Source organism: Manihot esculenta, chromosome 7, assembly GCF_001659605.2.
Source record: "Manihot esculenta cultivar AM560-2 chromosome 7, M.esculenta_v8, whole genome shotgun sequence".
Lineage (NCBI taxonomy): Eukaryota > Viridiplantae > Streptophyta > Magnoliopsida > Malpighiales > Euphorbiaceae > Manihot > Manihot esculenta.
In genome coordinates, this window is record NC_035167.2 from 5,511,177 (window position 1) to 5,522,453 (window position 11,277).

At 40.7% G+C, this 11,277-nt stretch overlaps 1 protein-coding gene and 1 long non-coding RNA gene across 2 annotated transcripts; both read right to left on the reverse strand.

The window, feature by feature from the left end:
* Positions 1-2,222: 2,222 nt before the first annotated feature.
* Positions 2,223-2,543, reverse strand: LOC122723965 (rRNA 2'-O-methyltransferase fibrillarin-like). Its single transcript, XM_043958099.1, has one exon. It carries the CDS (start codon positions 2,541-2,543, stop codon positions 2,223-2,225), a length of 321 nt encoding a protein of 106 aa, XP_043814034.1.
* Positions 2,544-3,084: 541 nt separating this feature from the next.
* On the reverse strand, positions 3,085-4,767 carry LOC122724029. The gene is made up of 3 exons (XR_006351208.1): positions 4,400-4,767; positions 3,773-3,843; positions 3,085-3,695 (listed from the first exon to the last, which is right to left on the reverse strand). It is a non-coding gene; the product is annotated as an uncharacterized LOC122724029 (long non-coding RNA).
* Between the last annotated feature and the right edge of the window lie 6,510 nt (positions 4,768-11,277).

Genomic DNA, 11,277 nt, shown 5'->3' on the forward strand with positions numbered 1-11,277 from the left:
TTACCCTTTTAGAGGTCTCCGACATCCGAGATTCCACCGGACGGTAGGAATTTCGATACCGGAGTCTAGCCGGGTATTACAGAACCTGCCGCCGAAAGTGCCCTGCCCAGCCTTCTTTTGCATGGATGTTTTGTGATGTTTTAGGGGGTTTTTGGAGAGATGTTTAGAGTTATGTTAGAGTATGTTTGGTCCCTCATTTGAGTCCACCTGTGTAGGATCGGACCTGAGAGACCGAGGAGGTCAACAGTGAGCTAGCTGCTACAGAGTCAGTAAAGCGTCAGCCAGAGGTGAGTAGAACACAACTTGCTTACTCTAAAGGAATGAAATCTTTTTAGCATGACTCATGCATCACAAATGCCATGATATGTATTAGGTTGTTTTGCATTAGAATTCACGAATATGATGCATTGCATTATTTATTGTTGATGTGGATGGATGTTGGATGACCCATTAGCCCTCAATGTGATATGATATGATATGAGATGGAAAGACCAGGTGTGGCTTAATCGCCCCTGGCACAGAGTAAGAGAAGACTAGGTGTGGCCTAATCGCCCCTGGCATAGAGTAAGAGAAGACCAGGTGTGGCCTAATCGCCCCTGGCATAGTTGGACATGTTATGTTATGTTAAGAGGAAGTCATGAGGAGCTCCGTCGAGGGCCGGACATTTATTGGATATGTAGAGGGCTATTGGTGACAATACCATCTTAAGGTGATTTACTTGTGTTGTGATGCATTTCATGATGTCATATCTTTATAAATTATTTTTACTGTTCTGCTCACTGGACTCTAGTAGCTCACCCCTTTCCCCTAACCCCCCAAGTTTGTAGGTTCAGGATAGACCGGGAGGTCGTCAAGAGTAAAAGAGGTATCTATGTAATAGAATAGTTGTGGACATGATGAAATGGCATGTAATGTAATGAAATGTAAAATGAAATAATGTAAAGTATTGTAATGGTGATTAGTATTATGCTTGGCCCTAATATTTATGGTTAATCCCTGTTGTACATGATCTTGATTTAAATGTTTTAATGTTATGGTATGTTGAACCAAGCTTGATGTATGAGATGTTGACCCAACTGGAGCATTTGATGAGAGCTCCAGTAAGGGGTTTTATGTTTACAGTTTAATGCATGCAGTTTTTAAAGTTTAAAGTTTTTATGAAAATATATGATCATGTATGGGATTATATTAGATGTACAGGATGTATAGTAGGCTTGCTACGGGTCCCGACGACCTTAAGTCGATCTGGATCCTAGCGCCGGTAGCGGTCCGGTTTCCAAGTCGTTACAGTCTAAGTATTGAAGAAATCAGTTGGGAGAAAGAGTCGAACCTCCAACAACATTCATAGAAAATTGAAGAGTTCCTATAGGTTCAGTCGACGAGGACATTGACCGTTTAAGTGGGGGTGAGTGTTAGGGGTCTAGGATTTTGAGAGACTAAAATGTAATTTTTTCAACATGGGATTTCTTGAAAACGAGGTGGGTAGAAATTAGTATAAAATAGTAGTATCAAAAGAGCCGTGTGAGTTTCTTGTAATTCATTTTCATGTAATTATTAAGGGGGGTGTCACCTCAGACATATTGATATTTTCTCCTGCCACAACTTAACTTGTTCCAAAAACTCTTTAGGGGAGTGACTAGTTGGCCACCAATGCCCAGCTGGCCACCGTAGACCTATTGAGTCCTTGTGTTGTGCCTCCACCCTTGTAGGTGTTCCCCTGTCTGCAAATAGTGTGAGAATCATTGTGTCGATTTGTGTAATGACTGTTTTGCTCTAGAATGAAATGAGTAACCCTTTTATTAAAATATTTGTGCCTATATGCGATACTTGGGTTGTTTGAGCCATTACACTTGTTTGATACTGAAATCCGCTTAATACATATATATATATTGCTCACTTTAATAACATTCTAGTCTCTTAGTTAATCGACATACTTTATTGTGCAGGTCAACGTGTAGATACATCGGCTAACTTGTCTTGATAGTGTTCAAGTCAAGTGTCATACGATTTTGAGTGAGTGCTACAGTCTGAGCTCGTGACATTAATTTAAATAAGACTAAATAAAGTGAGAAAATTATAAATCGCACCTTAAATGAAAGTTTTATTTTATTTTTTAATAAGAGTTGAAGAGCATATACTCGAGATTCATCATCATTGTTCACCTATTTTAGGAAATAATTGACAATCCAAAATAAGAAAGCACAGCTGACAGTCTGCAACCTTTACACCATCAAGAAAATTACTAGCATTAAAGGTAGCCCTGCAATGAACCCATGTTTGGAAGCTGGTCCACATGTCACGGACGCTGAGCTTGCGTGTTGACCTCCGTTCCCACTTCCACTTTTCCCACCGCTGTTGCCACCACCTTTCGCACCCCCACCTGCACTACCTCTACCACCGCCGCCACCGCCACCCCTTCCACCACCTCCGCCGCCGCCACCACCTCCGCCCCTTTGAGCATCTGCTGAAGTTACCATCAAAGCAATAAGCGCGACCACAAGAACTATCATTGCAATGTTTGTGCCTGAGAGCTTCATCTTCATATTCGTATTTGGATACAAAAACGCAGAAAATCAAGAACCCAGAAACCGAGACACACCTGTTGATGAAGAAGAGATTTTTGTTTTTGAATAGTTGCAGAAGAAGACGACAATCTCCGGGGTGGAACTAAGATGGTTTATATAAGAGATGAAAGAGAATTAAAAAGCTGATCAAGAGCGAAACCAAATCAAAGGCAAGAATCGAGGCGTGTCAGAGAAATAAAATACGCTTAAAATAAAATAAAAATAGCCTAAATTACGCTTCAAACTCCATTATTTTAGTGTGAAATTGGAAAATAACAACGGGCGCTAATGGTAATGTGTAATTACGTTGAGAAAAATAATAATTCAAATTCAAAAAGGAAATGAAAACATTTTCTATGAAGTTTTTTCATTTATTTTATAATTTTTTAAATTTTTTATAAACTTTTCACTTATACCCATTTTAAATATATTAAATTTTATTAAATATTAAAAATATTTTTAAAAATTTTTTAAAAATAAAATAAAATAAAATAGAATTATAATATTCTATTTAAATTAAATTGAAACTAATAAATTGAGTTCTTTCCTCTCTTTGATATGAAAGTTGGAGCTAGTAAGTTGAGTTCTTTCCTCTCCTCCGCCTCAATAAGATTCATATAGCCTTCAAGAATTTTGAGAGTTTCTACTCAGTTAGGTTATTTTTACCAACATGCTAATCAGATTCTTTCCTTTAGAGTTAGGCGGTAACAATTGTTCTTCCTTCAGTCAAGTTGAATGGGTCTTGATGGATTTAGGGTGTTAAGATATTATCTTTTTGAATTTTTTTTTTATAGATCTTAGCATCCTTTATATTAATTCTCTTGATATGGGCTTGAATGTTTATTTTTATCATATTACCGCCGTGCTTCTCCTGAACAGCATTAGCAGCATTTCTAGAACTATTTTTCCTCTTTTTTTGGGTTAAGCATTTAGCAGTTTGTCTTACCTGCTGCCAACCAAGTTGAGTAAGTCGTGCATCAAAATATTGGGGAGACAAGTAAGCTTTGTAATTCTTATCTCCCTCTACATTGTGCATCCCTTGTGCATGCCTCACCTGGATGCATGGTTTTATAAGACCAGAATGCCTTGATTTGCGGGCAAAACCCAAGAAAGAAGGCAATGGTGGACACCCTTCAGACCAAATATATAGCAACTTCATATCCACAATGGACACAGCAGATAATTTGAAAAACAAATTTGATACCAACCAGGTGAAGAGTTTTGCAGCGATGCAACGGGAACAATCTTGGACCTGGACAATCCATATCTGCAGCTGAATCTGATAAACATTAACTTTCAAATATAAGACAAGACATTCAATAGCATTGAACCTGAATATCAAGTACAATTATATACACAAAACATCTTAGCTCCGAAGGAAAAATAAGAAGAGGAAACTATAAGCAAGTGTGCAAGAGGAACTACAAAAAGATCAGAGCTTTTAACAGATAGAGCAATAGCGTAAGATAAATTATGTAAACTGTGTTGTGATCAATTAAAAATCAAAACAGTTCCAAATTCTTAAAAAGTATTTCAAATTTCCACTACAAAAGAAACTCTGGTTGGAGTTACAGATCTTCTTCAACATAAAATCAATCAAACTGAATCAAATCTAACAAAATAACCCAGAAGAGAAAAAGCAAAACAAACACAATACACATTTAGAATAAAAGAAAGAAGCAGAGGATCAGATGCCAAAGGCCAAAGACCACAAATAAATACCCAGAAGGAAAAAAAAAGGAACCCAGTAACAGTAACAGATACACATAGTAATCAGTATAGAGAAGTTCTCAAGAACTACGGGCTGAGATTGGAAGGGGTGGTCGTGAAGTCACCTGAGAAGGAAGAGGAAGATGAGAAGAAAGGGAGCTGAGTTGTGACCCAAGTAGTAGAAAAAAGATGGACAGATAATGACCAATTGGGTGGAGAATCAGTGATGGTTGATTGGACTGATAAAGTTGCACTTGCAAGTAAAAGTGCCCTTTTTTCTTTTTTTCTTTTCTCCTTTTTTCCCTTCTTTTGATTTGTGGTTTGTCCCTAGAGTAAGAGCATGTCAGTGGGCATCCCACCCAGATCTGAAGATTCCTACGCAAGAAAAAAAAAAAATCCTTGTAGTTAATATTTAAATTTGTTGGTTCTCATAGCCTTATCGGCCATGTCTTCTTCAAAGAGTAGGTTTCTTCGACCCCATTGCGAGGTAGAAATGTTGGGTTATTTGAAGACGGGTCGGTTCTTGCTCGGTCCCTTTAAATGCTAGGGTTTCTTGAGCAGCCAACAAAATGGGTCGGGCCGCTTATCTTTGAGCTTTGATTGTTGTTTTTATTTTGTTTTTTAAAAAAAGGTAAACTGTAATTTAGTCCATCTGGTTTAGTGAAATGCAACATTTTGTTTCTCTGTTTTAAAAAATCTTCAATTTAGTCACTGTAATTTTTAAAAACTATGACATTAGTCCTCCCGTTAGATTTTCAGTTAAATCACCGTTAATTTTAGTTAAAAAGACTAAAATATCCATTCTCTCTCCTTCCTCTTCCTCTTCCTCTTCTTCTTCTTCTTCTCTTTTCCGATCTCCTTCTTCCTCTCCTTCTTCCTCTTCTTCTTCTTCTTCTCCTTCCCGATCTCCTTTGGAAAGAGTTGCAAATTGTATTGGGAGGGAAGACTGTGAGCTTGCCGCAGGTGTTTATAAGGGGAAATCGTGTGGGTGGCGCTGAAGTGATTAAGCAAATGTTTGAGACTGGAGAATTGGCCAAGGTCCTGGATGGATTTCTGAGAAGACAGCCCGGGTTTGTTTGCGAAGCGTGTGGCGATGTGAGGTTTATGCCGTGTGGAAATTGTAGTGGTAGTAGGAAGGTGTTCGATGAAGATGAAGGGGTGCCCAAGAGGTGCTTGGAATGCAATGAGAATGGGTTGATTCGGTGCCCAGATTGTTGTTCATGATTTTCTCTCCACAGATTATTTGCTGTGTGTTCTTCGTCGTTTTGTTGATGTATCATGTATGTATGGATGTGGATATTTGTAATACCCGGCTAGAATCCGGCACCGGAATTCCTGTCGTCTGGTGGAATCCGGGGTGTTGGACTTCTATAGAAGGGTAGGCTTTATGTCTTCTTAAGTGTTATGTTTTGATTTAAGGTTTTCAAGTTGAAATGAGATGTGTTTTGAAGAGAAAAGTCTATGGAGACTTTTGCCAAGTTCGGCCGCCGAAGGTAAGTTCGGCCGCCGAAAGTGCCCAATGTTCGGCTTCCGAAGTTCAGGTTCGGCCCCCGAATGTTGCATGGTTTTGCATGCGATTCGGCAGCCGAAGCTGAGTTGGCTAGCCAACGATTGAGCATGCATTAGTCAGCATTTTGGACAGGTGTTATCTCCAAACCCTGTCCAGAAGTTTGGCCACGTCTCCCATGACTTATCTGCAAACCTTTTAGCAGCTCATGCAAAGGTTTGTTGGTTTTCAAAGGTTTGAAGCAAAAAGGTTAGTTTTGAGGGTTTATGACCTTGAAGAGGTGTTGATCCATTTTTCTTTGTTCAGATCGTTCATCTTCTTGTTTACAGGAGGTAAGTGAAGATCTAGAACATGTTTTAATGGTTTACAGAAGTTTTATGAAGGTTTGGGTAGAGATGCATGCTTAGGGGAAAAAGGGTGTTTTTGATGGTTTACGCTTGTACGCATGATTATGTGTTATGTTTGCTGTGTTTGTTGGGGTTTTTAGGTAGTTTTGGACCCCTTTGTACATATACAAGAGTATATGTGTGTTGCGGAGTTGAAGTTTGCATGTTTTGAGAGATTGAAGGGATGGAGGAGCTTGTTTGCCGTCGGGGCTGAGTTCTGGATGAACTCAGGTTCGGCAGCCGAAGGTTCATTCGGCCGCCGAACCTCTTGCATGGTGGCTTAGGCTGCCACAGCTTGCCCCCGAGATGTTTGAATGTTCGGCTCTGTTTGGGGGATTCGGCCGCCGAAGGTGCCGCCGAAGGTGCATGAGTTTCGTCTCTGGAAAGGACTTTCGGCCGCCGAACCTGCCGCCGAAAATGTCCTGTCCAGCTTTTCTTTTGCATGCTTTGTTTGAGTTTTAGAGTGAGGTTAAAGGGATTCTTGGGGAGTGTAATAGAGTTATCTTAAGCTAGTTTGGTCCCTCATATTGAGTCTTCATGTATGTATACAGACCAGAGGAACCAAAGAGAGCAGCAGTGAGTACTGCTCCAACGTTTACAGAACCTGCAGAGTCAGTCCAGAGCCAGAGGTGAGTGGAACTAAACTGATACTCGTTTTAGTTGAGACATTAACTGCTTTTAGCATATTCATGCATCATATTTATGCAATAGGTTGATTGCATTAGAATCCACAAAGATGTTGCATTGCATAGCTTTATTGTTGGTGTGGGTAAATGCTGAATGATCCAGTAGTTCCAGACAGGAAGTCCAGGACCCCATTCTACGGCCTGGCAGGTATAGGAAGTCCAGGACCCCATTCTACGGCCTGGCAGGTATAGGCAAGTACAGGTGTTATATACACATATACATATATGGTACAGGAAGACTAAGACCCCAGTCTACGGCCTGGCACGGTTTACTGGGACTATGTGGTGACGGGTTTACTCTTGATGTGGATTGTCTGTGTTATGATGCATTCCATCAGATCATAGTTTAATGAATTGTTTTATTGTTCTACTCACTGGGCTATAGAGCTCATCCCACTCCCTTAACCCCGGTTTTGCAGGTTTAGTGTACAGTGTACAGGGGATGTTCAGAAGAGGTCAGAAAAAGAGAAGAGACTTGTAATAGTTTAGAGTGGACATGTAATATTAAAGAGATGTGCTTGTTGTCTATTCAGTTAGATATGTGCTTGACTTAGTGGTTTGTGTTGTGAATCTTTTGTTGTGTACATGATCTGTAGATGACAGGTCCAACTATCAGTTTTTCTCTTATATGTTTTATAATTTGGAATTATAGCAGGTTACATGTTTTTATATGTATAAATATCAGGGGAAGTTCTGTCAGTTTTTCGGGTCATATCAGTCTCTACAGTTTGGGGATTGGGTGTGACAATTTTTGGTATCAGAGCTTAGGTTATAGATTCTGTAGACTTTCCTCGAGTTGGTTTTTTTTTTTATTATATTCTGATCATTCTTTTCGTATTTCTTTTTCGTTTGTAGGACAATGCCGCCCAGAGTAGGTAATAGAAGTCGGGGCCGTGGTGTTCGTACAGCTAGATTAGCTGATATTGGTCGACCTCCTAGGGATCCTACGGTTGCACCTCCGCCTCTTGAAGGGGTGGCAGATCATGAGTTATCTGAGAGCCGAGAAGGACATGGAGAATCTGTCTCTCATGGTGTTGAATCAGGGGCATATCCGACTACACCATCGCCTTCCTCGGCACCTGCAGTTGCACCTCCTGTTGCACCTGCAGCTCCACCTTTTGTTCCACCTGTAGCACCAGCCCATCCTTTCCAGATAAATGCAGACTTGGGTGCTTTTGTGGCACAAGTAGTTACAGCAGCTGTTACAGCCAAGCCTAGAGATCCGTGGGAGATAGTGGATCGTGCTAGACGTTTGGGAGCTTATGATTTTGAGGGTTCCTCTGATGCTGACATTGCAGATAAATGGTTAAAGAAAATGCTAAAAGTGTTTGAATTAATGAAGTTGACTGATCCAGAGAAGGTGGAAAATGTACATGGTTTACTTCAGGGTAAGGCTGATGCTTGGTTTGATGGCATTCATCGTAGACATGGAGTCAGACTGACTTGGGATCAATTTATACATGAATTTCGCCAGGAATATTTGTCAGAAAGTTACAGGAAAGGAAAACAGGATGCCTTTTTCAGGTTGTTTCAGGGAAGCCTCTCAATACGAGAATATGTTGACAAGTTTGAAGATCTTTATTGCTTTGTTTCAGATATATTACCTTCTGAGGAAGCAAAATGTGACAGATTCAGACAGGGTCTACATGTTAATATCAGATCATCTATGACCTGGTTCAGAGGTAATAACTTCAGAGAGTTGGTGGAAGCAGCTTTGAATGTTGAAAAAGTTAAGCAAGAAGAGAAAGAGTATGAACAGAAGATAAATAGAAAGCATTTGCAGGGCTCACAGGGGTTTAGAGAAAGACCAACTAAGAGAGGGAGCAGTTCATTTCAGTCGCAAGCTGGATATAGTGGTAGTGGTAGAGGTTCCTTTGGTAACACAGAGCAGCAGGTTGCTCGACCCCAGTCCAGTCAGAGCTCAGTAGCACAACCAGCGGGTAGTTCCTTTGGGGCACAGAAACGTGGACAAGGTCAAGGATATGATTCTGGGTTTGAACAAAGGAAGAGACATTTTCCTCAATGTGCCACCTGCGGTAAACATCATGCTGGGGAGTGCAGAAAGTTCGATAGGGGTTGTTTTGAATGTGGTTCTTCGGGCCATTTTAAGAGAGATTGTCCATTGCTGATAGCCAGAGACAGTGGTTCTCAGCAAGGATCAGTGGCGCCTCAGAATCTAAGGTATGGTGTGACACCAACACAGGGTGTACCTACAGCACAAGTTGGGCCTAACACAAGCAGAGCCAGTGGAGCTACTTCATCTTCTCAGTCTAGACCAACGATGCAACCTGGCAGACCTCGCACTCAGGCCAGAGTTTTTGCTGTGACACAGCAGGAGGCACGAGCATCTCCAGAGGTGGTGACTGGTATGTTAACTATTTTCGATAAAGATGCACACATTCTTATAGATCCTGGTTCCACCCACTCTTTCGTATCTCAATCCTTCTCTAAGCATGCTGATAGAGAATTAAAACCTTTAGACTGTGGATTAGCTGTGAGTACTCCAGTTGGGGATTCTGTTGTATGTGAATATGTGTATAGGGATTGTGTTGTTAAGTTGGGCGACCATGAGTTGTTAGTGGATCTAATTCCTTTGTGTCTACAAGATCTGGATGTCATCCTAGGTATGGACTGGTTATCCCGTCATCATGCCACAATAGATTGCTTTGAGAAATCAGTGGTATTTAATAGTCCAGAAGGGTGTAAGTTCACTTTCTTTGGGGAGAGGCGTTTACTTCCTTCTTAGGTGATTTCTGCCATGACTACTAGGAAGATGCTTCGGAAGGGTTGTCAAGCATACTTAGCCTATGTGGTGGACAGTAACCTAGAGGGACCTAAATTGGAAGATATACCAGTAGTAAGCAAGTTTCCTGATGTATTTCCTGAAGAGCTTCCTGGGTTGCCTCCAGATAGAGAGATTGAATTCTCTATTGATTTAAATCCAGGTACAGCTCCTATTTCTATGGCACCATACAGAATGGCCCCAGTAGAATTGAAGGAGTTAAAAGCACAATTGCAGGAGCTACTTGATAAAGGTTTCATAAGACCCAGTGTTTCACCTTGGGGAGCCCCTGTGCTATTTGTGAAGAAGAAGGATGGTTCCTTAAGGTTGTGTATTGACTACAGACAATTGAATCGAGTCACAGTGCGAAATAAGTACCCTTTACCCCGCATTGATGATCTTTTTGATCAGCTTCAAGGTGCTAAAGTATTCTCTAAGATTGATTTGCGGTCTGGGTATCACCAATTGAAGATCAAGGAGTCTGAAATACCTAAGACAGCCTTCAGAACTCGTTATGGGCATTATGAGTTCCTCGTTATGCCTTTCGGGTTAACTAATGCACCCGCTGCTTTTATGGATCTCATGAATAGGGTGTTCAAACCCTACTTGGATAGCTTTGTTATTGTGTTTATTGATGACATTTTAGTATATTCTCGTAGCAAGGAAGAGCATGAGAAGCATTTACGGATAGTATTGCAGATTTTGAGAGATAAACAACTATATGCTAAATTGAGCAAATGTGAGTTTTGGCTTGATCGGGTGGTTTTCTTGGGACATGTTATCTCAGCAGATGGAGTTTTGGTTGATCCTAAGAAGATTGAAGCAGTAGTCAATTGGGATCCTCCAACTAATGTTACAGAGGTTAGAAGTTTTCTGGGCTTAGCAGGGTATTATCGTCGTTTTGTTCAGGATTTCTCCATCATTGCAGCACCATTGACTAAACTCCTTCGGAAGAATGCAAAGTTTGAATGGACAGATGAATGTCAAGAGAGTTTCGAGAAGCTTAAAACATGTCTCACATCAGCCCCAGTTCTTACCTTACCCTCAGGTACAGATGGATTTGTGGTGTATAGTGATGCTTCTCACAAGGGTTTAGGCTGTGTACTCATGCAACATGGGAAGGTGATAGCTTATGCTTCTAGACAGCTTAGACCACATGAATTAAGTTATCCCACCCATGATCTGGAATTAGCTGCAGTTGTGTTTGCATTAAAGACATGAAGGCATTATCTTTATGGCGTGACTTGTCAGATTTTTACAGATCACAAGAGTTTGAAGTATCTTCTCACACAGAAGGAGTTGAATTTAAGGCAGAGACGGTGGATTGAGTTGCTTAAGGACTACGACTGTACCATTGAATATCATCCAGGTAAAGCTAATGTGGTAGCTGATGCCCTTAGTCGCAAGTCCTTTAGTAATTTGGCTTATCTCAAAACAGTTTGGCTTCCTTTGTTACTAGAGATCAGATCCTTAAGGGTAGAACTAGCAGTGGATGATGTAGGAGCATTGTTAGCAACTCTCAAAGTTCGACCAGTTTTGATAGAAAGAGTCAGAGAAGCCCAAAATCAGGATGAGCAGTTGAGTAAGATCCGGAATGAAGTAAGAGATGGCACTCGTACCGACTTTTCTCTAAGGGAGGATG